This window comes from Canis lupus, chromosome 33, assembly GCF_003254725.2.
Source record: "Canis lupus dingo isolate Sandy chromosome 33, ASM325472v2, whole genome shotgun sequence".
NCBI lineage: Eukaryota > Metazoa > Chordata > Mammalia > Carnivora > Canidae > Canis > Canis lupus.
Genome location: NC_064275.1, coordinates 23,690,255 through 23,717,521, shown reverse-complemented (window position 1 = coordinate 23,717,521; position 27,267 = coordinate 23,690,255). Strand labels below are relative to the sequence as shown.

The 27,267-nt window shown below is 33.8% G+C and overlaps 1 protein-coding gene across 4 annotated transcripts in view; it reads left to right on the top strand.

The window, feature by feature from the left end:
- GSK3B (glycogen synthase kinase 3 beta) overlaps positions 1-27,267 on the top strand; it is a 201,296-nt gene that overhangs the window by 131,523 nt on the left and 42,506 nt on the right. For all 4 annotated transcript variants that reach the window (XM_025476202.3, XM_025476193.3, XM_049105557.1 and 1 more), the window contains exon 7: positions 7,452-7,549. In XM_025476202.3, the coding sequence (XP_025331987.1) occupies positions 7,452-7,549 (98 nt within the window). The remainder of the gene's footprint in view (positions 1-7,451; positions 7,550-27,267) is intronic.

Sequence of the window (27,267 nt, the reverse complement as noted above, 5' to 3'; positions counted from 1 at the left end):
TGAATAAATAAATTCTTAAAAAAAAAAAAAAGAAAGAAAGAAAAGAAAAGAAAAAAAAGAAAAGAAAAGAAAAGAAAAGAAAAGAAAAGAAAAGAAAAGAAAGAAAAGAAAAGAAAAGAAAAGAAAAGAAAAAATAGTTTTATCATTTAGGACCTCTGAAAAGATTCAGGAGGCCCTGGGCTCTGCAGACCCTGCTTTGAGACCTGCTACACTGGAGGATAGAATAATTGTGTGTGTGTTTGTGTGTGTGTGTGTGTAATCATGAAAATTTCATTGTGGCTGTTTTATGGCCTATGATAAGGGACCAATGAGAAATAGCAAAAAGGGTATTTTGGTTAGAGTAGAATTAGATTTGAGTTCCAGGTTTGTTATTACTTAGCTAAGCTATGAAGTGGAGGTTGCTAACAGTTCTCCTTTTCTGAGTGGCTGTGAAGATTAAATAAAATGTCACTGAAAGGGCAGCCTGGGTGGCTCAGCAGTTTAGCGCCACCTTCAGTCCAGGGTGTGATCTTGGAGACCCAGGATCGAGTCCCATGTCCACCTTCCTGCATGAAGCCTGTTTCTTCCTCTGCCTGTGTCTCTGCCTCTCTCTCGCTCTCTCTCTCTGTCTCTCATGAATAAATAAAATCTTTAAAAGAAAAACAATGTCACTGAAAATTTAAGAAACAAAACAGGATCATAGGGGAAGAAAGGAAAAAATAAGACAAAATCAGAGGGAGACAAACCATAAGAGACTCTTAATCATAGGAAACAAACTGAAGGTCCCTGGAAGGGAGTGGGTGGAGGGACGGGATAATGGGTGATGGATGATAAGGAGGACCTGTGATGAACACTGGGTATTATATAAAACTAATGAATCACTGACCTCTCCCTCTCCCTCTGAAACCAACAATACATTATATGTTAATCAATTGAATTAAAATAAAAATGAAAAAAAAAAAAAAAGAAATGACGAAACAGATGGTATTTGTTTTGTGGCATTTGTTAACTTTGACTATGCAGAAACAAGTTTCACCCCTTTATCTTTGGAAATATCTTTGGGTTTTTCAGCTACTTTATATTTTATTCAAATACATGCTGTGATATCTGCATACCAGATATTGGGATGAGTTGTGCCAGGGTCACCTAAAATAAATGCAATTTGCTTCTTTTAAAAAAGCTATGACCGAATTATCTGGCACATTAAAGCATGTTTATATAAACTTGTAACCCGCTTAAGAGTGCATTACTTCTGTAAATATCCACATGCCTTAGCAATTCTTCAGAATCATCTTGCAAAAGAAGAGCATTTTAGTCCATTTTCTCTATTAAGAACCACTTCTCTGGATATTATGAGTGCCTGCTTTTCAGTAGCTTCCTCTTATGACTAAAGCCGAAACCTGACTTTCTAGGCTTAGGACTCACCATATGCCACTGATTCAACTGCAATCTTTTGAACTCTACTAATTCTGGATTTGATCTCCCTTTTAGACTTGGATATTTCCTCTCATGACTGGATGATTTGTAGACAGACAGAAACAGAAGTAGTTAGAAGTGTATTAATGCAGATACATTTTAGAAATATTTTTAACAATGATATTTGAAATGAAAGAGTAGCTGATTCTGGGTGAATTACTGTCCTGTTTGGATATAACCAGAGCTCAGGCTGATGGCTCTGATTATATTGTCTTATTGAGAAATGGCAGAGAACAATAGCTTCCTCGGGACAAGGAATTGAGTTTATAGACCCTCAAAGAAGCAGCTAGTTATTCTCTGACAGGGAGGCACTTACTCAAGACAGTGGTGTCTTAATTGGAAATTGAAATTTGGTTCCATGCCTGGCTCTGCTATTCAGTAGCTTTACCTTGACAAGTCCCTGATCTTTATTGTGCCTCAATTTCCTTATCTGTAAATTAAATATGTTAAAGTAGATGGTCTTCCAAGATCACCTTTACCAAGAATTAGAGTTACCAAGAATAAAGCCAAACACTATTTTGGCTGAAATCCTCAAATAATCAGATAGGTCATTGGGCCAAAGTGCTTATTCTATTGTACCTTCTGTTTTATTTTATTTGGAGAATATCTTTCATTTGTCCTGCATAGTATGAACAGAAGAGATCTGATATCTCCCAAAAAGTGAATGATAAATATCTTGGTTTTGGTAGTTTGCCTGAGTTAACATTGAGGACCACTGGTATAGTTGCCACCTGAGTTTCAGGATTATTAATTGGTGGCAACCACTAAGCAGTAGTGTTCCTTAATGGTTTCCTCCTTGTCCTCCCATATTTGACCTAAATGCAGCCTAAGAAAGTATTTCCCCTGGTTTTTTAATGAAAGTTCAATTATTCCCCTGCATTTTTTCCAGCCTTGTCTTCTAAGATGAATTACCCTCTACTAGAAAGGAAAGAAATGAGTACATATAACCTTCCATCTAATTGGCTAAGTAAAAGCATATTTTTAAACCTAGATCAAAATAAAGCATTTAAGTTAATGAAGATATATATCTTTTCCATGTTATTTTAAGAGTTAATATTAGTTGGCTTTGAGTGAAGTAAAGTTTTCTTAGCAGGTTTTGATATTTGCTTCATTTAGCAATTACCTAGTATATCAAGGAGGGCTCTTTTTGGTCAGCATTTGCAAAATAGGTGTCTTGGTTATCATTTCTTGGAACTGGACAAAATCAACTTCAATTTCTTAAATAAATTTTGTGTCATTATTTTCCTAGGTCAGTATAAAGTTAGTCACGGGAGCAGGGATTTCTAATCCTTCTTGATAGTGCATCTAACCATATCAGACCTCTTAAATTATCTGTTGACCCTATGCCATTCACCATTCTTCTCTTTCCTTAATGGTAGATGAGAAAGCCCAGCAATGATTTATGTTCATCTTCTAAAGCACTTGTTTTTTGGTCCTACAAAACCTAGAAATCTCAGGCATCCAGAAACTGAAAATTAGCTTTTCCTTGCAGGAAATTTTAATGGTAGGCTATATATAATTTAACTTATTTGGTTATACTTTTAAAAGAGAACGGTTATACTATAAATAATTATCCCAGGACAACAAATCTAAACCAGGACTATTTGGGGTATGCCAGGAATGTATAGTTTAAATTATTTTTTAATTTATTAATTAAATTTATTTATAAATTACTAAAACTTATTAATTAAATTATTTTAAGACTTTACTTTCAGGATTGAAGTTTCCACTTTGACTTAAAAGTGAATTACTAGGCAGCCTGGGTGGCTCAGCAGTTTAGCACCGCCTTCAGCCCAGGGCCTGATCCTGGAGACCCAGGATCGAGTCCTACATCAAGCTCCCTGCATGGAACCTGTTTCTTCCTCTGCTTGTATCTCTGCCTCTCTTTCTCTCTCTGTGTCTCTCATGAATAAATAAATAAAATCTTTTAAAAAAATATTAAAAAAAATAAAAGTGAATTACTTTGTTTTGTTTTCCTTAAAATGTTTTACAACAAAATAATATACTGGCAGGCTGATATCTCACATTTCCATCCAAATTTGAACTTACTGTCCCTCATTAACTTCATTTTTCCCCCCTCATTTGTATTTCCATGTTTTTTTCCTCTCCTTACTCTTTCTGCTTGCTTTCTGACTCTACTTGCTTTTATGTACCTTGATACTAGTTCTCACATCTCTTATTTTCCTTTGTGCTTTTCCTGTGCTATCATGCGGTTCTCCTTTTCCCTAACCTCCTATCACCTTGTACTTTTTTTTTTCAAACACGAAAAATTCATTTATTAAAAAGCTAAGTATAGAAAACTTCTAGTTGGCTAAAATAAGCAGTGCACACTGAAATAAATTTTATTTTTTATACCACATACTACATGTAAAGAGTCAGCTTCTTACCCATTACTACCTGGATATGTCATTACAGCATCAAAATTTACATATTGAAAATTAATGAGTATTGCTCTAGTCTTAACCTTGATCTCTTCAAGTACCTTCCCCTTTTTTGTCTTAAAAAGTTTTTATTTAAATTCCAGTTATTGAACATACAGTGTAATATTGATTTCAGGTGTACAATACAGTGATTCAACACTTCCATATACCACCCAGTGCTCATCACAAATGTACTCCTCAAACCCCATCACCTATTTCACCCATCCTCCCACACCTATCTCTGATAACCATAAGTTGTTCTCCATAGTTGAATGTTTCTTTGTTTGCCTCTCTCTTTCTTTTTTCTCCCCTTTGCTTGTTTTGTTTCTTAAATTCCAAATAGGAGTGAAATCATACAGTATTTCTCTTTCTCTGAATTATTTTCACTTAGCATGATACTCTCTTGCTCCATCCATCTCTTTGCAAATGGCAAGGTTTCATTCCTTTTTATGGCTGAATAATATTCCATATTATACGTGTGTGTGTGTGTGTGTGTGTGTGTGTGTGTGTGAGACAGAGAGAGAGATTGAGATTATTTTTCCTAGGTCAGTAAAAAGTTAGTCAAAACTTGATTAAAAAATTAGTCAAGTTACCCAAGATAGTCCTGGGATAATTACTAATAGCATCTTCTTTCTCTTTAAGAAGTATTACCAAATAAGAAGTTAAATTGAGATGTCTGGGTGGCTCAGTGGTTGAGTATCTGCCTTAGACTAAGAACATGATCCCAGGGTCCTAGGATCAAGTCCTGCACTGGGCTCCCTGCAGGGAGTCGGCCTGCCTATGTCTCTGACTCTCTTTCTGTGTGTCTATGAATAAATAAATAAAATCTTTTAAAAACAAGTTAAATTATATGGTCACTCTATTTATAGCCCCTACACACACATGCACTGCATCTTCTTTTATCCATTCATCAGTCAGTGGTTCCATAATTTGGCTATTGTAGATAATGCCGCTATAAACATTGGGGTGCATGTATCCCTTTGAATTAGTGTTTTTGTATTCTTTAAGTAAATACCTAGAGTACAGCTACTGGATCCTAGGGTAGTTCTTCCTATTTTTTAACTTTTTAAGGAAACTCCATACTATTTTCCAGAGTGGTTGTACCAGTTTGCATTGCTACCAATAGTGCAAGAGAGTTCTCCTTTCTCCACATCCTTGTCAACATCTATTGTTTTTTATGTTATTGATTGTAGCCATTCTGACAGATGTGAGGTGATATCTCATTGTAGTTTTGATTTGTATATCCCTGATAATGAGTGATGTTTATCATCTTTTCATGTGTCTTTTGGCCATCTGTATGTCCCCTTTGTAAAAATGTCTATTCATATCTTCCATCCATTTTTAAATTGAGTTATTTATTTTTTGTGTGTTGAGTTTTATAAGTTCTATATACATTTTGGATACTAACCCTTTATTGGCTTTGTCATTTGCAAATATCTTCTCCCATTCTGTAGGCTGCCTTTTAATTTTGCTATTTCTACTTACTATATAGGAGCTTTTTATTTTAATGAAGTCCCAGTAGTTTCTTTTTGCTTTTGTTTCCCTTGCCTCCAGGGACATATTTAGAAAGAAGTTGTTATGGCCAGTGTCAAAGAGGTTACTGCCTGTGTTCTCCTCTAGGATTTTTATGGTTTTCAGGTTTTATGGTTTCAGCCTTTAATAAACTTTAAATTTATTTTTCTGTTTGATGTATGAAAGTGATCTAGTTTCATTCTTCTGCATGTTGCTCTCCAGTTTTCCCAACACCATTTGTTGAAGAGACTGTTTTTTCCCCCATTAGATATTCTTTCCTGTTTTGTCGAGGATTAATTGACCATGTTCTTGTGGTTCATTTCTGGATTTTCTGTTCTGTTGATCTATGTCTATTTTTGTGCCAGTACCAGACTGTTTTGATTACTACAGCTTTGTAATATAACTTAAAGCCCAGAATTGCGATGCCTCCAGCTTTGCTTTGGCAATTTGGGTTTTTTTGTGGTCCCTACAAATTTTAGGATTATTTGTTCTAGCTCTGAAAAATGCTGGTGGTATTTTGATAGCGATTGCGTTAAATGTGGAGATTGCTTTGGGTAGTTATAGACATTTCAATAATATTTGTTTTTCTGATCCATGAGCATGGAATGTTTTTCCATTTCTTTGTGTCAATTTCTTCCCTCAGTGTTTTATAGTTTTCAGAGTACAAATCGATTACCTCTTTGGTTAGGTTTATTCTTCTAGTTTTTGGTTTAGTTGTAAATGGATCAGCTTGTTTTCTTTCTGCTGCTTCATTATTGGTGTATAGGAATGCAACAGATTGTGGCACATTGATTTTGTATTTTGTGAGTCTACTGAATTCTTTTATAGGTTCTAGCATTTTTTGTTGGAATTTTTTGGGTTTTCTATATGTTAGTATCATGTCATCTGCAAATAATGAAAGTTTTAGTTCTTCCTTACCTTTTATTTCTTTTTGTTGTCTGATTGCTGAGTCTAGGACTTCCAGGGCTATGTTAAAATACCAGTAGTGAGAATGGATATCCCTGTCTTGTTCTTCACCATAGAGGAAAAGCTCTGCTTTTTTCCCCATTAAGGATGATATTAGCTGTGGGTTTTTCATATATGGCCTTTTATTATGCTTCCTCTAAACCTACTTGCTGAGGGTTTTTATCATGAATGGATGTTGTACTTTGTCAAATGCTTTTCCTGCATTTATTGAAATGATCATATGGTTCTTATCCTTTCTTTTATTAATGTAGTGTATCAAGTTGATTGATTTGTGAATATTAAACCACTATTGGAACCCAGGAATAAATCCCACTTGATTGTCACCAATTATTTTTTTAATGTATTGTTGGATTCAATATGCTAGTATTTTATTGAGAATTTTTATATCCATGTGCATCAGGGATATTGGCCTGTAGTTCTCTTTTTTATGGAGTCTTTATTTGGTTTTGGTATCAGGGTAATGCTGGCCTCATAGATTTAATTTAGCAGTTTTCCTTTTCTCTCTCTCTCTCTCTCTTTTTTTTTTTTTGGATTTGTGAAATAAAATTTATTCCTCTATCTTTGCATTTAAAAAGATAATATATTTAAGTGCGTTTTTCCTTCAGTCATATTACAACACAAAACCCAACCATTTAAGGCTTAAAATTTTTATTAGAATTTGCATTCAGACTCTGTGTATAAACAAAAAACAAAAAAACTGTGTATAGAGATTGAACCCTTGTTTGTAGCTATTCTGTAAGCACTGCCAATGTACAAAGGTTATTTCACTTCCACTTATTTTAAAGCAGGGTAAGTAGATAATCATGCCTTATGTTTTGGTGCCCCCTCTCTTGGTTGTTGAAGATTTGGACACCTGACCTTTGATAATTAAATGGACCTAAACCCTTTGTTGGAATTTGCTTATTAGCCTTATTTCCTCTTTGCTAAGTTTAACTCCTTAGGGATAGTTTGATCACTTTCTTCCTTTGGTTTGGGATTATATAGTTTTTTGCTTGTGATATTTACTCTGTGATCAAAGTAAAATTAGAAAACTACAAGTAGTTTTCATAGCAACTTAAGCTATAAGCATTAGTAACTCTTGTTTTCTTTTCTTTACAGACGTGTGGTCTGCAGGTTGTGTGTTGGCTGAGCTGTTGCTAGGACAACCTATATTTCCAGGAGACAGTGGTGTGGATCAGTTGGTGGAAATAATCAAGGTGAGAAGTTTGAATCAATTTTTGAACTGCAGTGAATTTTGTTGGTATTCTAAGAATCTGTATCACCCACACCAATGAAAAACTAAAAATGAAATAAGTGATCTAAGATCACAAAAAATGTCAGCTATAGAGGAAGTATAAGAACACCACCTTTTGGTTTCTAATTGAGTTATTCTTCTATTATATGATCCTACAAAATGTATTTTAGATACCTTGTGCAAAAAAATTGATATATTTGTTATTCAAAGTTCTTAATAGCCATAAGATCACTAAAATGTATATAAACCAAATAAAAGCACAAGCTGTGTGTATTTTTGCTTACCGTTGTCCTCTCTACTCCTAATATTCTGCTGAGCATATGATGCTTACATTTATTCAATATATAAATATTTAAAAGTTTTTAATATATGAGACCTTAAAGTTCCTACCTCCTTAAAAAAAATTCTAGTGTCTGTATATTTAGACTGCTAGATTGCTTCATTCTAAGGTTACAGTTTGTCCAAAGCAACAACACTGACTGTCTTTTGGGTTTTAGTCTTGATTTTCTAAATATTTCCTAGAAATGTAAAATTGAAAATCTTTTTAGAGGTCATGTAGTCCAATCCTCCAATCAATGAAAGAACCATACATTCCTGACAGATGGATTCCCAGTATCAAATACTTCCAAAAACAAATCACTGCTTTGGGATTCAGTCTCCTCTATATCTAGACAGCTTGAATTTAGTTCTTCTTTGCTGAGCCATAATTCCTCAGTAGCTTTTACCAGTTGTACACAAGACTATGATTAAGTTACTTAAAACTCCTTGTACTTCATTCTATAAAAATGTTACTTTTGATAAGATGATTTTGCTAAATATCATTGTATACGCGTATGGTTGAAAAGACCAGTGTGTGATCAAGAATCTTCCTTACTATCCACATGATTCCTTATGATTTGCAAATGATACTTCTGTGGTATTTATAGTCTTTTTAGGATAACCGTCTTTTTTTAGTTTCAAATTAAACTTTAACCTTTGTTCATCAGATCTACTTCCTGATTCCCACAGTACACTCAGATCTAAGTTCATATAGGTTGGTCTTTTGGTTTTCTAAAAGCCCATTCCTGGGCAGCCCCAGTGGCTCAGAGGTTTAGTGCCACCTTCAGCCAGGGGCGTGATCCTGGAGACCCAGGATCGAGTCCCGCATTGGGTTCCCTGCATGGAGCCTGCTTCTCCCTCTGCCTGTGTCTCTGCCTCTTTCTCTCTCTCTGTGTCTCTCATCAATCAATAAATAAAAAATCTTAAAAAATAAATAAATAAATAAAAGCCCATTCCTCATTATTCAAATTAATATTCTAATACAGAGGTTGGCATACTTTTTATCTGGAGGGCCAGTTAAATACTTTAGACTTTGTAGGCTAAAACACGAATCAAGATGTCATAGAGAGATGCAACAAGAGAAAAGAAATTTCTGCAAATTTTTCATTGAGGAAATTCAAAATATAATAATGAGTACAATTTTTTTGTGATAGAAGTCTGGTAAATAGAAGATTGGAATTCTTTGGAGGGGAGCTGTAACATTTCTTTCTGTTGGGGTTCAAAGTTAGTATTCTTTATCATCAAATAGATTGCAAATTAATATCTATAAAATCAATTCTTAGTTCTTAGGCCCAACAAAAAAAAACAGGAGATTGGGCCATATTTTGACCCATACTGTTGTGCAATCATTCAGCATTTCTTTTATTCCCAGGCTTTGACTTGATGTACTTGAGCTCACCATACTATAATTCTCTGGGCATATTGCTATTTTGTCACTTATGCTTAGCTTATTAGAATTATGTTTCTTTTATATGGATTATAGTTTAGAATTTTGTGATGATTTATTGTCATTAATTTTAGTGCATACATGATACAAATGAAATTACTCATGAAGCTAAGTTGCTATCTATATTAAGTCCCTGTCTCATGCTTGCCATCATATCTTGTTAACCTTTATATCTAGAGCTTTCTTCACCACCATCATTACAGTGCTTTTAAATTCAGTTTTTTCCTAATATTGGTTTGTGTTTATTTAATAGATTTTAGTATAGACGCTACCAGTTTGTTACTGATGGTTTAAGACTTCATTTTCATTTAGGGCTTATTGTAAGTTGTCCATGGTCACTTCGTAGTAGTAGGTCAGCTCTAAAACAAAACACTCTTCATTTGTGTGTTATCTTGTCATCTTGCATTTATATGTAGGGAACATAGTCACGTCCCTGCTATATTTCAAGATTTCTGTTTTGAAGGTGATGTGAAATAAGGGAATTAGGATCCCAGGGTACTTTGGAATATCCAGCTTCTAGATCCATTTTACATTTTAAGCATAACTGCTCAGAATAAATGAAACTCCAGTACTAGTTTACCACCCATTTGGTGACCTAAAGTTAATATATTACATTGAGATAAAGAAACATTGTGTTGTGGTGTGTGTGAGTAGTATTCTAAATCCTATTGCAGGGAGGTTAATAAGCATTGTACAGGTTTTGTGTATGTGTTTAATAAAGCTCTAAAATCCTGTTGATCCTGTATATCTGTTCCCTAAATATTTAATATTTGTGGTGTTTCATTGAAATAAAAATTCATAATTAATTCTGATGTAACTATTCTAGTTTTCTTGATCTAAGTTGTAAATCAGAAAAGAAGTTGTGTAGGTTAGCTTTCAAAGTGTTATTAAACACATTTTATATTTTAAACAGATACTGTTGCTAATCAGGGGTTCAAGAATAGATTTGAATCTTACGTGAAATGTGGTCTTATAAGTGCCAAATTCAATTCTGAGGTTTTTTGAGGTAATAATAATTAGGAAATCCATGAAAATCTGTTATTTTCTGTTATTTTTCTCCCTTTAAAATTTCATGGGGATTGCTTTGGAGTATCTGGAGGTAGCTGACCCTCCAGAAAAAATAGATACTCATCTCTCTGAATCTGAGTATGCAAAAAATGAAATCATATAGCAGACTTCAAGTATTTTATATGTGGTAGACTTACCTAATTATTCTATAAGCTTTCTGAACAGGGACTTTATTTATTGTGATGTTTTATAAGAAGTATATTTTGACTTAAGTAATTTTTGAGAATGACTATAGATTCTGTTGTATGGTTATATTCTGAATTACTTAATTGATATTGAAAAGAATAGCATTATGAAGTTCCGTAAAGTGATATATTATTGCCTTGAAATGAAATTACATGATATATTTGGCTTCTCAAAGATTTGATCATTAATTTATGTAAATGACAAATGTACCCCCAAACTCCCCAAATAGATTGAAGTTGAAGCAATCTGTGAAGCTCTGGATCTGGGAATGCTGTAGATTTCACTAATAGTTTCTTTTCCCCCTCCAAATTCTAAAACATAAATTTCAATTTCTGGCTTAAAATATCACAAAACTAAAAGCTTGAAGGAAACCAAATTTTGTAGAATTTCAAGTTTTAAATTAATGTTCCTAGAGATATGCTTTTATTTATTCCATAAACATTTACTTATGCTTAGTAATAATTTGAACATTTCTAATGGAAGAGTTTTAGAGCAGAATTAGAGTCCCATTTCTTCATCATTGAATTTCAGTATAGTTTCCATAGTTTTAGATTTGGGTATATCTCTTTTAGAAAAACATGACATTAAACATAGAGATACTTAAATTATTTGTAGGAATAAAAGTATTATAAGACAATTAAAGTTAATTTATCTTGTAGAACTTTACTAAATTGTTCAATTTCTCTTAGCAGTAATTACTCAATTTAGATATATCTTACAAAGGTAAGAGCCAATAAAGTCTTATCTCTAGTAGAAGCTTTATTTAAGAATTTGAAAGTAGGAAATAATAAAATCCAAATAATCTTTTGATTATTTGATTATGTTATTACAGCTAAGTAGATGGACTTCATTTCTTATGATGCCTATCACTAGAGAAAGATTTAGAAGGAAAAAGATTTAGTAGTGGAGAGTGGGATTATGGGGAAAGGGGTAGGAGAGGATTTTCACTTTATTTTTCTGTGATGTTGACTTTTTGAAACATTGTTATCTTTTTGCACAAGTCGCAGAAACTATGGAAACAGACATTTTCATTTGTTTTCTGCTGGAATCTTTTGTTAGCAAACAAAAACATTCAGTTAAGAGAGCCATTTTATTATAAATGTTTGTCTAAATAATGTTTTCCTGATCTTCCACTTTGAAGGCTGTTTGTAGTATAATTTAGACAACTCTAAATTGGCTCCATAAATAAATAAATAAATAAATAAATAAATAAATAAATAAATAAATAAATAATAAATTGGCTCCTCAAAAGCCTGCATTTTCAAATATTGGGAAACTACTAATCACAAAAGCTGCTACTCACTGAGACTTTACTTTGCATCAAGCAGTGAGCTAAGCACTGAACATACACTACCGCATTTATGTTTACCTTAATTCTAGGAAAGTGATGAGGATTATGATGATGATTACCATTACTACCACCACCGCCGCCGCCAAATCCTGGAGAGGCTGGACGATAGAAAAATTCTGTCTGATTCATCTTTAATAAATTGGTGTCCTCTGCTTATAGAATTTTATAGCTGTGTGGGAAAAATACAATCTATAATGTTAACTTGATATCTAGAACTGATTGAGCCATATTTATTGTGCTTCATTTAATGTAATGAAAGTTGTAATATTGGTGGATCTCTTTGCTTTCAAGTACAGCTTAACCTTAATTTTCACCATCTTTGTTTAGCACATGTTTTAGGTTTTCAGTTATCCTGTCCCTATATTATGGCTTGTTCAGCACCTGTAGGTATATATTCTCCCTTCCTGGCTTAACATTTTCACTGTCAAATGGTCTGTCAGACAGAGCTTTTTTTTTTTTTTTTTTTTTTTTTTTTTAAGACAGAGCTTTAAGATACTAATTAAATTAGGTTTAATAAGTATAAAAAAAAACTTCATTTTCCTAAGATTTTTGATGGATCCATGATGTGTCTTTGCTAACATACATTTGAGGTTTAGTCAAATGTTACCTGGTGACATTTCTTATATTATAGAGTCTTGTATTGGTAACAGACTGCAGGAATAATACGTTAAACTTAATTCTGTCTCTTTTCTCCACTTTCCAGAACATGTAAGTACACCCCATTATACACTGTGGTATACACTTATAATCTATTGTGTGTAATTATACACAAAATATGTGATTAATCTGTTCTTATTTATTTTTTAAAGGTTTTATTTATTTGAGAGAGAGAGCACAAGTGAGGGGCTGGGATAGGGGCAGAGGCAGAAGGAGAAGCAGACTCCCTACTGAGCAGAGAGCCCTGATGTGTGGGGCTCAATCCCAGACCCTGAGATCATGGGCAGATGCTTAACAGACTGAACCACACAGGCACCCCCATTCTTTTATTATTTAAATTTTTCCATGTTTATTACTGACTGGAGCAGCAACTTTTTTTCCCCCTAGTTCCTTATCTTTGTTTTATTTTGTATCCATTCCCCTTTACTAATAGAGTTTGCTTGGATCTCACCCTGACTCTTAAAAGCATCTGATTATGAAATTAATAAAGAGCAAATTCATTAGTTTTTTGAACATCACTTGAACAATATAAGCGCTTTTTCCTAAGCCCCCACTTTCTCACTGTTACCCCACATGGAATTCTGAGTGAGCTCCCTGCTGTTCATAATAACTTTTAGATCATAGACCACTTTGAAAATTTGTTTGTAGAAAATAGACTCTCCTCCAGAAAAATGCATACACGCAAGAATTGTCCATATAATTTCAGATGATTCTTGGGCTTTCTGAAGCTCATCCAGAAACCCTACATTAAATATGTCTATACTAGTACAAGGTACTATGGTTACACTTTTTGGTAACTGTCTGCAGTATAGGTATTACATATACAATATGATGTCAGCATTTTTTAAAGTAAGTGAATGGGTATAGGTGGCATTAAACAATTATTTTAATGTAATTACTAATCTGCATTTTTACATTAAATAATGTTTTCCATTGACCAAAAGAAACATCAACTTTTACTTATTACTATGAAATTTTACTCGCTCTAGAGTAACTTACTTGTACTTGGTTAAATCTCTGTACACTATAGATATGTGTGCCCAGGCAGAGAAAGTGGGTTTCCTGGCAGTGTAACCCATTTCATCTTTTGACATGAGAAGAATGACATCCATTTGAAATCTTTACTTTCCTCAAAACAAAGCAGTGTGAGATCATCTAATAAGTTGCCAGGATATGTTTTATTTAAGGAAAATTTTACACATAAATGAAGTTTCATGACATTGTCACCTTAAAACTAATTTACTGATGGTCATATTTTAGGATCTGAATCAAAAAACCATTCATAGGATTACTCTTCTTGGAATATAGTACCCTTTACTTATCAACCACACATTTTTTTTTGCATAGTTGCATTATGCATTCTTTAGTGTATTTCCTTAATTTCAAGGATCTGGTTTAATATATTATTTTTCTTTGGCATAATCTATAAAGTAAATAAAGGGGCAGGTGAGAAGTGGAACAGGGACAGAAATCTGTCAGGTTAACGCATTCATTATCCAGACCCTGATTTCAAGACTAATGTTTACTGAGAAATCTCTGCTTCCTTTTTTAACAAAAAGTTAGAAATTTTGAGGACAATGATTCTTAACAGTTCAGCAGTGAAAAAAAATATGAACAAACACTGGAATCTTGGAGAGGGTCATTTATAGTTTGTAAAAATGTACTGAAAGCTGTATTATACTTATAAAACAAAATATTTTGTTTCATTGAGATTTATGATAGAAAACATGAAGAAAATCACTCCAGTAGTGATTCTCAAAGGAAGTAAGAGTTGGATGATGTGTGAATAGAAAGAATAGAATAGAATAGAATAGAATAGAATAGAATAGAATAGAATAGAATAGAATAGAATAGAATAGAATAGAAAGAATAGAATATATGTCTCAGAAGGGGGTGTGATATTTTTAAAGCTAGAAAAATGAAGTGTTTTTGTTTATTTTTTCAGTGAAGAGATGCTGATCTCTCCCCACCTCCACCCTCCCACCACACACACTGCTGCCACTCCTTTCTACTTTATATTCCTTTGTTGAGCATACTACTTTGGTTGAGATTCTAGGAAAAAAAGATCTTTTGACTCCTGTGAATATGTGTCAGCCAGGAATGTCTGTTTTACTTATATTCAGTAGTTTGCTTAATCAAAACAATAGTTACCTTTTGGTGGGGAGGAGGGGACTTGTTTCCAAGTATAAAATTTTATTCAAGGAGTAAAGAATGAGAGTCAAAGCAACCTTTAAAAAGAATAATACACTAGAGTAATTGTACTTCCCATTTTAGAAACTTATTTGTAACTGTAGTAACCAAGACTAGTGCATATACAATGGAATGGTATTTGGCCATAAGAAAGAAGGAAATCCTACCATTTTTGACAACATGATTGGACTTAGAGGGCATTACCCTCACTTATCACTTATGTGTATCACTTATATGTGTAATCCAAAAAAAAAAAAAAGGATAAAAGTCAAAATCATAGAAATAGAAAAGTAGTTGCCAAGGGCTGGGGAGTGGGGGAGATAAGGCAAGATTGGTAAAGGGTACAAACTTTCATCTCTGAGTAAGATCTGAGGATCTAATGTAAAACATGGCAACTATAGTTGATAACACCACATTATTATAATTTGCTAAGGGAGTAGAACTTAAACATTCTCACTAGAAAAAAAAGATATGTGATGATGTATGTATTAATTAGATGTTGGGAATCCTTTACAATGTATATGTACATTAATCACCATGATGTACACTTTGTATGTCTTAGTTTTGTTAGTTCTACCTCAATCATGCCAAAAGAAAGAAAGTGAGAAAAAGACATAATGTTACAAGTGTAGCCTTATAGATCAAAGAATTAGAATGGAGAGTCCAGAACAGGGTTCCAAGGCAGTTCAGTGGGAAAAGAACAGTCTTTTTAGAGCTTGGAACTAAATACCCATATGCAAACAATGAAGTTGGACTCCTATCTTGTACCATATTACAAAAATTAACTCAAAATGGATCAAAGGACAATGAAAGAGCCACAACTGTAAGACTCTTAGAAACCTTTGTGAACTTCAGTTAAGCAATGATTTTTTAGATATGACACAGAAGACACAAGCAATAATAGAAAAAATAGGTACATTGAATTTCATCAAAATTGAAAACTTTTTCAAAAGAAGTTAAAAACCCACAGAATGGGAGAAGAGTTCTGCAAATCCAATGTATCATAAGGGACTTACATCCAAAATATATAAGGAACTCCTACAACTCAACAATAAAAAAAACCAGCCTAATAAAAAAATGGGCAAAGGGTCTGAATAAACATTTCTCTAAAAACATACAGGTGGCCAGGAAGCCATAATGAATATTACATTTTGTTCACTAGTATAGCTAGAATAAAAAAACCAAACAATAGTATTGGTGAGGATATGGAGAAATTGAAACCTTCATACATTGCCGATGGGATTGTAAAATGGTGCACACCAAAAATGGTTTGCATATGTTAAATAAGTTTAAAATACTAATCATAGGATTACTAAATGACCTAGCAATTCCATTCATAGGTCTGTCTGTACCTCAGAAAATTGAAAACACATGTCCACACAAAAGCTTGTACATAAAAAAAAAAAAGTTGTACATAAATGTTCATAGCTACATTATTTATAGCCAAATAGTGGAAACATTTCAAATGTCCATCATCTGATGAATGGATAAAGAATATGTCAAACACAAAAGGCAACATGTTAGGTGATTCATTTATATGAAATGTTCAGAATAAACATCTGTTTAGATCTGTTAGAAAGTAGATTAGTGGTTGTCAGAAGCTTGGGAGAAGTGGGGATGAAAGTGATTGTTCTTGGGTACAGCATTTCATCTTCGGGTGATAAAGCATGTTGTAAAATTAGATGACAGTGATGGTTGTACACCTCTGGGAATATACTAACAAAGCACTGGGTTGTATACTTTAAAGGATTAAATTTCATGATATGTGAAGTATATCTCAATACAGATGCTATTTTTAAAGAAGAATGAGGGCATCTATCTGTGGAACTGTTGATAAGGTAGCTTTATTGTCTCTACCATATTTTAAGGAAGGAAATAAACTCTGACCATAATTTTGCAAAGGACTCCAGAAGACTTCTCATATTTATAGTCTATCCTCTGGCTTTGAGAAAGAGAGGGGGAAGAGATCAGTTGAAATGACAGATGGTGCAAGAGTGAATGGACTAGAACATAGAACCATAAAGGTACCCTCCACTAGTTCATTCTCCCTTGGCTGAATACTTTAAACTAGCCAAATTGTTTAGTTGTGTTCAAATAGCGTGATAACTTGATGCCCTTTTCAATAAAAATCTAATGGGATTTAAAAATTCATTCTGCTGTCGTTAGAACTTTTTATTTCTTGCCTTTGAAAATTGGAAGAGCAAAATATTATACCATAAAAACAAGGGTTTCTTATACCAAAATTTCAATCATATAGGGAAGAGGTAGAAGTTGGATAATATCTATGTATGTCGAAAGTTAAGTATTGTAGCTACTACCTAGTGGATTTGAAAAAGGAAAACCTTTAAATTGTAGGGAAATACCAGAGGGAATGACATTTTATATCAGCTTTCTGGGAACAAAAATGTAAAATAGTGATTCCAGTGTCATTAGAATACTGATATTTTGAAATAAAATAGTTCAGTGCATGTTTCCTAGTTTTTTAATCAGAGACATTTGTTAAGCTTACTGGTACAGGCAGCGAACCTGAGAGTTATTAACCAAACTGAAAAGTGCTTTTTGCAGAAAAGAAGTGAAGATATTTCATTATTCAACCATGCTACATATAATTTCTCTGACCTTTATGCTAATTAAGGTTCATCCACTTATTTAAAAAGCTTCATTATATAGAGGCCTAGCAATGCGTCCGTTTAGTCTTTCAGAGTGCATATCACTTTCCTACTAATGTTTTGTTAGGTGCTGGGTTAGAACATAAAGGGTCCTTGCTGTCAAGGAGTTCAGAGACTTAGAAGAGAGGAACAACTGGGGACAATGGAGTAAGGCAGGTATTATCCCAGAAGTCAGGGCAGAGTACAAAGGCAGAAGTATTCTATTTGGAGGTAGTACTCTCTCTGTAAGGCATCATAGGATAGGTAACTCTTGAGCTGGGACTTGAAACATGGAGAACTATTGACCATTTAGAGAGAGGAAGGAAACGGAGGACATATGTATGAATTTGGGCAAAGATGCCTACGGGTCTGTTGTGTGTTTATGGTTTGAGCTTCAGATTCTGAATGGTGGATATAGTAGAATACAAGTTTACTGGGGCAGAGAAGGCTGGAGCTGTGAGCAGTGGCCAGACCACATTAGCCTGTAGGTAATTGAAACCACTGCAGGATTTTAAGCAGAAGAGTAAAAACTTTATAATAGGATTTCTTTGAATTCACCTTTGTTTTCAAGGCTGCACTGCAGCATTCTATTGCTGAAGTTTGGCGACCTCTGGTGTTGAGCTATTAAAAATAAAGCTGTGAAAACTATTCTTTCATAGCTTTTGTCAGATGATTTTTAGCTTTATTTCTTTGAAGAAATAAATCATACTTCCTAATTTGATATTTATCAAATATCAATATCAAATATATATGATATTTGATATTTATCAAATTTATCAAATACATATGTCTAGGTACATATGTAGCTAAATGAATGAGAAAATGTTACAACAAATACAGATGGGACTAGATACAAATAAAATGATGGATTTAACCATGCACAGCTCCCCCAAAGGAATGTAGCCAACCTATCTCTGATTCTTTGGATCTTTTTGCTACTAACCCCTCATGATCTAGGATGATGGGCCAAAGGAAATGTGCTTTTTTGCAATAAATGGAAAGGTCTTATTCTAATAATAGATAACTGAAAATACATACACTCTTTCCAATGGTGTGATAATTTTTAACATCTCCCCCCTTTTTTAATTGTGCGAACTATCATACTTTATAGAAGGTACATACCACATTTATATGCAGTTTCGTTTCCTTTAAGTCATTGGAGGGATTCAGTTTTTAGGAAATCCAGAAATAAGGTTTTGGTTTTGGGGGGCCGGTACAAAGATACAAAAACTGTATCTTTGTCTAAAAGTTTGGGGGGAAATATTTTTCTTAAAATTCAAGGAAGCTCTAAGATTTGATTTGTGTCTGAAATGATGAGGTCATTTCAAATGTTTTTCTAATCTATAAAACGAAAAGGTTCTAAAATTTATATAGTTCAAAAGATTCCAAATATATAATTCAGCTGTAGTAAATCAGGTAGAAATATATTCTTAATAAAGTAAGGTAGAAATACACTCTATATAATAAAATTTAATATAAAACCTAAAGATATACTCAAATAGACATAGGATAGTTTGTTAAAATGTCTTATATTTATTGTGTTGATTGCAGATAATGATGCATTTAGAATCTTTGCTCTTCATAATCTGTCTCTTGCTTACCTTTTACCCTTTAACGTTGCTGTCCCTCCGTTATCCAATTCTTAGTCTCTGTCACCACTCAGCTGTTACTATTATCCAAATCAGGGCATTTTCTACCTCTCAGTAGTGTGTAGGGAATGTGCTTCTGACTCATTTGCTTCCTAGACCCTTTACATAAAATCAGCTCTTGTCTTTCCTTCCAGAACCCTTTCCTGAATCATTTCCTCACTCTAGTGCAGGGTAGCACTTTCACGACACACATACCTACAGTTACTTAGTTGTACTGATCTTTGAAGATTGTATAAGTTTCTCTGCCCTAGAGTTCTTTGAAGATAGGAACTCAATAAATGACGTGAATGAATAACGTAAGAGACTAAGCAAAAATTTTTATTTTTATTTTTTTAAGATTTATTTATTTATTCGAGAGACCGAGACCGAGACACAGGCAGAGAAAGAAGCAGGCTCCATGCAGGGAGCCTGATGCAGGACTCGATCCCAGATCCCACACCCCGGGATCACACCCTGAGCGAAAGGCAGACACTCAACCACTGAGCCACCCAGGCGCCCCAGCAAAAAGTTTTAAATGCCTCTTGATTGCCTTACCTTTGCATTCTTAAATTCCTTTACATCTTAAATCGTATCTTTGTTTTCTTAAACACTATTCGTATTGTATATAAAATAGTTCTGATTGTAAGGTTTAATATAGACTGATTGTAAGTTTAATATAGACTCTGATACTTTTAATGCTAGCCTTAACAGAGCTACATAAGAAGGATTAACATCTGGTTTTATTTAGTGTACTAAATTTATTTAATGTACTAGATTACATAATGGTCTGTTTTACTTTTTAAATCAACATCATCAAGATGTAATTTACATAAAATAAAAGTAGTCATTTTATGCAGTTTAATAAGCTTCGACAAAGCTGGATATAACTACTATCCAGTCAAGATTTAGAACATGTCCACCAGTCCAAAAATATTTCTGTGTACAACCAGCGGTGAGTAAACATCCCAGTGTACCCAGGACCTGAGTGCTTTTCTAGGACAGTGCCAGGCAAACCAGGAGAGTTGACCACTCTGTTCATACCCCTTTGTAGTTAGTCCCCCATCTTCTATCTCAGGTGACCATTGGTCTGCTTTCTGTCACTGAAGATTAGTTTTTCCTTTTCTATAATCCCACGGTAAATGTATGTTACTTTTGTATCTAGCTCTTTTTTGCCCGTGTCTTTGAGATTCATCCAGATTGCTTATATTAGCTGTTTATTACATTTTATGCTGAGTTGTATTCTGTTAGAACATACTGTAATTTTTTTTATCCTTTCACCTGTACATAGATGTTTGACTTGTTTTGGTTTTTGGCTATTACAGGTAAAACTGCAATGAATGTTTGTTTATAAATCTTTTTGCAGATATATGTTTATATTTCTCTCCAAGAAAGGACAAAGACTAAAGTTGTTGGTCACATAAGTGTATGTTAACATTATAAGAAGTTACCAAACTGTTTTCCAAAGCAGTTCTACTATTTTTCAGTTTTACCAGCAACATACGAAAGTTACTGTGTTCTACATTCTTATTTACACAGTAATTTCAAATATAGACTTAAAATTACTTTTATCAATAGGAAATGACGCTTTTTATTTTAATTTCTTTGCCCTGAAGTCTCCATTTTCTGATATTAATGTAGGTACTCCATCTTTCTTACGGTGTTTGCCTGGTGTAATTTTTTGCATTTTAGCCTATGTGTCTTTATATTTAAAGTTTATTTCTCACAGACAGCATATACTTACTATCTTATCTTTTTCCTTTTTTTTTTTTTTAAAGATTTTATTTATTCATGAGAGAGAGAGAAAGAGAGAGGTAGAGACATAAGCAGAGGGAGAAGCAGGCTCCCCGCAAGAAGCCTGATGTGGGACTCCATCCTGGGACTCCAGGATCACACCCTGAGCCAAAGGCAGATGCTCAACTGCTGAGCCACCCAGGCATCCCCAATTTCTGCTTTTTAATTGGAGTGTTTAGACCATTTACATTCAATGTAATTATCATTATGGTTGAGTTTAAGTATTTTACTTTGATATTTATCTTTCACTCCGTGTTTTTCGTTTTGTTTCTTTGTTTTTTTTTTTTTTTGTCCTTTACTGCCACTTTACTAATATAATGAGCTTTTTTTATTTCCCCAGTGGGCAGTTTAAGCTATACATCCTTGTATTTTTTTAAAGTTTTTTTTTTTAGGATTGAAAATAGGCATGTTTATTTTGTCACATTCTGTAAATAATAATATACCATTTCACATATAAACTAAGAACCTTGTGACAGTATATTTCTGTTTCCCCTTGCTGTCTTTTATGTTACTGTGGTTATGCGCTTTACTTCTTTAATACTTTCATAGTACTTTCTTATGGTTTTGCTTTAAGCATTCAGTTTCTCCTGAGAAATTTAAAAGCAAAGGAAAAATACACATTTAGCCACATATTTACTATTTTTGGTGGTCTTCATTCCTCTAGATAAGAATGCCCATGTGGGATACTTTTCTTTCATCCTGAAGCACTTTCTTAAAGTGAAAATCTGGTAACCAACTCAACATTTATTTGCCTAATAATGTCTTTTGAAGGATATTTTTACCAGATACACAATTTCTTGGTTTCCAGCTTTTCTTTTTCTTTCATTCTTTCTTGGTTTCCAGCTTTTCTTTTTCTTTCATTCTTTAAAAAGGTCTCTAGGGATCCCTGGGTGGCGCAGCAGTTTGGCGCCTGCCTTTGGCCCAGGTCGCAATCCTGGAGACCCGGGATCGAATCCCACATCGGGCTCCTGGTGCATGGAGCCTGCTTCTCCCTCTGCCTGTGTCTCTGCCTCTCTCTCTCTCTCTCTCTGTGTGTGTGACTATCAAAAAAAAAAGGTCTCTAGTTTCTTCTGGCTTGCATGCTTCTGTCATTCCTATCGTTGATACCCTATGTATATAGTGTTTCTCTTTGTTTTGGGAAAGATTTTCCCTTTATCGGTGGCTCTTACTGGTTGACTGTAAGTATGTTTTTTTGTTTTGTTTTGCATTGTACTGCTTGAAGTTCATTGAGCTTTTCATTGATTTTTCATCAAATTTGGAAAAATTTTAGCTATTATTTCCTCAAAATAGTTTTTTTACACTTGTTCCCCCATCGCTCTTTTCACACTTGAATCACATACACATATGTTTTTCTGGCCTTTTCTACTTCCATGCTTCAGGTTTTTAGTTTCTGTTGCTTTTTTTTTTCTTTTAAGTTCATTGACTTTCTTCTGTGCTAATCTGCTCTTAGATGTCCAGTGAAGTTTCGATTTTACATACCATAGTTTCAACTGTACAATTGGTGTTTTTTTAGATCTTCTATTTCTCTCAATATAGTAGCTATTTTAAGTCCTTATTCCCTACTTCTGCCATCTCTCTCATTTCTGGATCTGTGTGTGTTGACTGATTTATTTTTTCCTCTTGCATGTGGGTCATATTTTTTTTCTTCTTTAAGAAGTATTTTGTCAGTTTTCTAGTTGTTTACACCTGAATGGCAGTTCTAGCATCTATTACTTCAGGAGTAGAAGCAAAAGTCCATAACAGTCCTTTTTTAAATTTTTTAATAGTGCAAGCCTTTTGCCTGGCATTCCTCATTTATTGAACTACTTGGTGCAAAGTTATACAAAATTGCTCTACTTTAAGGCTTTTAGTTTACATTTGACCACCTGTTTATTATTTTTTAAATATTTTATTTGAGAGAGCGAGAGAGTACAAGCAGGGGGGGAAGACAGACTCCCTGCTGGGCAGGGCTCAATCCCAGGATCATGACCTGAGCAGAAGGCAGATGCTTAACCAACTGAGCTACCCAGGCGCCCCTACATTTGACCACCTTTAAGCAGTTATGGCTCCCAAAGTAATTCAGTAACAATCGTTTCTGTAACTTAGGCTTTGTGATAAAAAAATTCTTACAGTGCATTTGCAACAACATGATTAGAACTAGAGGGTGTTATGCTAAGCAAAATAAGTCAAAGACAAATACTGTATGATTTCACTCATATGTGGAATTTAAGAAACAAAACTGATGAACATAGGAGAAGGGAAGAAAAACAGAATAAGATTTAAAAAAAGAGAGAGGGAGGCAAACCATAAGAGACTAACTATAGGAAACAAACAGGTTTGCTGGAGGGGAGATGGGTGGGGGGATGAAAGTAACTGGGTGATGGACATTAGGAGGGCACTTGATGTAATGAGCACTGGGTGTTATATTAAACTGATGAATCAATAAATTCTACCCCTGAAACTAATAATACACTATATATTAACTAAGTTGAATTCAAATTTTAAAAAATTAAAATAAAAACAAATTCTTGCAATAAAATTACTTATATTATGCACAGCTGTAGTACTTGCCCACCATTTAACATTCCAACCAAGATTTCACACATGAAACAATTACAACAGATAAAAATATTTGTTGTATGCTTCATATTGCAAATATAGTTAAGGATGAGTAAGCATGGAATTTACAGTGAGAATCTGCAGTTAGGGAAGCCTGAAAGTGATGTATCAAAATTGCTAAATCATAAGAATTTTGCAGGAATTGATAAAATAAGTTTGAGATTTGTTAAACTTTCTAATTTTATTTAGGCAGTCAGATTCTTGCATTTCTTCATATAATTCTTCTGTTGCCTAAATCTATAGTACTAAGAATTTAAATTGAATTACCAGATATGGATGGATTTTATTTAAATCATGGAGGTTTTTTTTGTTAAGTCTATTTAATTTTTTTAACCTATAATTATAGCCTTGTGATCTTATAAAATCTTGGGATATCCTGTACATCTCAAAAGGATTTAGATTTCATTTTGTGGCATAATCAGTAGAGTTTAAGAAAATGATGTTTTAAAAATTACTTTTTAAAAATCTTTCCCTTGTTTCTGCCCTTAATGTTAGATAGACCATTTTAGGGAGTCAGTGCACATGCATTTGAATCCCATATTTATACCTGACAAACTGAAGCTTTGAGAAGTCAGTTTGTCTCCATCAACTATAGGTTTCTTTTAAGTATAAAATGGGTAATGGGGATCCCTGGGTGGTGCAACAGTTTAGCGCCTGCCTTTGGCCCAGGGCGCGATCCTGGAGACCCAGGATCGAATCCCACATCGGGCTCCCGGTGCATGGAGCCTGCTTCTCCTTCTGCCTATGTCTCTGCTTCTCTCTCTCTGTGTGTGACTATCATAAATAAATAAAAATTTTTAAAAAATGGGTAATGAAGTATTAAAATTTAAATGAGAAAAGAAAATTGATATACCTCACACAGAGCTTTTACATACTGAGTGCTCTCTCAATAAATTCCTTCTTCGTTCTCTCCTTTTCTTCACTAATGTACTTTTTGAAAGGAGAACTTGCTGTCTCCGCTTATTTCAAATGATTATGGTCTTCTTACTTTTTCATGATTGATCTCCCTATGGTCAGAAAGGAAGTCTTCATGGCTAGATATAGTGAACACCTTTATTTTATCTGAGCTAATTATGTGATAAGTTACCCTTTGTTCTTTAAATGTTTACTTTCCTTGCCCTCTATGGTGTCATTATCTGTAGGACTTCTTCCAGTCTCTTGGACTTCTCTCTCAGTTTTCTTTTTAAATTTCCCTTTTTCTACATATTTGTGTCCCGTGGCTCCTCATTTTTAGTACTCTTCTTCAACCTGCTTTACCTGTTATGCACTTACACAGCTACCCAGCACTACCAAACTTGTACTACCAAACTTGTTTTTCTACCCTCAAACCCTCTTCTACCCTCAAACCCTCTTCTAAATGTTATACCCCATATTTACCACTTAGTTCTTGATTGTCTTAAGTATTATTTCTATTCTAGCTCTGTGCCTTCATGCTTAATAGCATCAACTTTTTACAACTACCAAAATTAGAAACAGAAATGATTAGTCTTCCAACCAAGTCAAATAAAAACAGATTCTTGATACTATCTCCTAAAAATGTGTTTGCCAGTGATAAGATTTGAATTATGTGCTGGCTTTGGATCTAATTAGTTCTGACCTCTGAAAAGTTGCTCCTTCTGGGCCTGTTTTTCTCATCCCTAAAAATGTTTGGACTAAGTCAGAGGTTGGCATCTAGGGCCCAGGAGCCAAATGCACTCTGTTACCTTTTGTTGTAAATAAACTTTTGTTTACAGCTGCATTGTGTGCTACAGCAGCAGAGTTGAGTAGTGACAGAGGCTCTATGTCTTACAAAGCCTAAAGTATTTACTCTCTGGCCCTTTACAGAAAAAGTTTTCTGACCCCTTTCTTGAGGGTCTTCCATTTAGTTTCCATCTGTGTTAGCCAGCATGGGGAGAATAGATCAGTGATTCCATTTACTGATTAGTAATTAGCTTCTTAAAAGTCACAAATATACGTATTTTAAAAGTAAAGGACACAGTTAAACTCTGACGATCAATTAGAATTATAATTAAGAATCTCTTTTATATCACTGTTTGTCAAAGCAGATTATTTCCCATTGTGATAAAATAGATTTTCCATATATATACACTGTGTATATTGAAGGAAGATTCCAAGTATATAAAAAATGCTTAAATAAAAGTCATAAATATTGAACCGTAGTTAATTATATGTATGCCGGTGTGTGCTTATGTCTGCAACTGACTTTGAAATGTATCAAAAAATAAGGTGGATTGATGTATGGACAGATGGATGGAAATGTCATGAACTAAACGTAGTAAAACACTAATCACGGTATCTGGGTAGTTGGTATAAAGGAAGAGGGTTTTCCCTAAAAAATGTGCGACTTTTCTCTGTGTTTGAAATTTTTCATTTTGAAACTTATCTGATATAGCCCCTATCAGAAAGTTAACCAAATGGCTGATAAGTCATCTCTGTGATCTCTGTCCATACAGTAAAAGAATGCATTTACTAGCGGACATCATACAATTCTCTTGACATTCTTACCAACTCGTGTGGAGTTAGGACTGTGTCTTGTGTTAACAAAGTACTGAATAAATAGAGGGACTGTGCAACAAATACTCACAAATTAAAAAGTGGTCATTTCTTAAGTGTCATTTTGTATATTATGTATATCTTAATGCAAAAATATATTAAAATGTGTTCATTGTAAAGCACATTAATAAAGCAAATATCCATGTAATTATCAGTCGTATTAAGAATTAGAGGAATTACTTATGCCCTAGTCACAATCTCTCCTATATCTTCCTATGAGGCTAAATAATATGTACTTGATTTTTCTAATGAGTATTCCCATGCTTTTTATTTAGTTTTACAGTTTTACTATATAAAATACAGCTTAGTCTTGCCTGTTTTTATGCCTTACATAAGGCAGTCCTACTATATGTAATCCTTACTGAGTGAAAACTCACCACTTTGTGACACAGATTCATCAGAAGGTATGTGTAGCTCTGCTTCATTCATTTTCATTGCTAGTTAGTATACTATTTTATGACTATACTACAGTTTATTTATTTAATCTACTTTTGGATTTTTGTGCCTATAGTATTTTATTATGTACAATATTGGTTTGGATGTATAAAAAGTTTCTCTAGAGTATATACCTTAAAATGAAATTATTAAGTTGTAGGGTCATTGAAGGTATGCATTTTTAAATACTCATTTATTCATGTTATTGCTGGTTGTTTTTTTCCAGCAGATAAAAGAATCCAATGGGACTGCATTTGGGGGGCAGAATTATTGATTAGTTTGCTCTCCCTTTTCCACTCCTCTCCCTCTTTCCCAGTACGTATATACACACAAGTAGACGCACATTTACACACCCTCTTCATCACGGGGTAAAATAGGATACAAGTGTTTGCTTTATTGTTTAGAAATAAAAATTAAGGTTCCTTTTTCAACTTTATATTTTAACTGTGAACATAATTCCTGACTCATAAGTGTCTGATAAAATCTATAGCTGCAAAGGACAGAGATTTCTGTTCCCATACTAGGTAATCCCTTGTTCCTTTCTATAGAGCTGGACTTCTAGACAAAATTTTCTAGAATTTCATATGAATGAAATTACACAGTAGGTACTCTTTTTGGTCTGGCTTCTGTTACTTGGTATGATTTTTTTAGATTCATTATTACTGAGTAGCATTCCATTGTATGGATATGCCACCATTTGTTGATTCATTCATCTGTTGTGGATATTTAAGTTGTTTCTGGTTTTTGGTAGTTGCAAAAAAGATGCTATGCACATTTGTGTAAAAGTTTTTGTATGAACATATGCTTTCA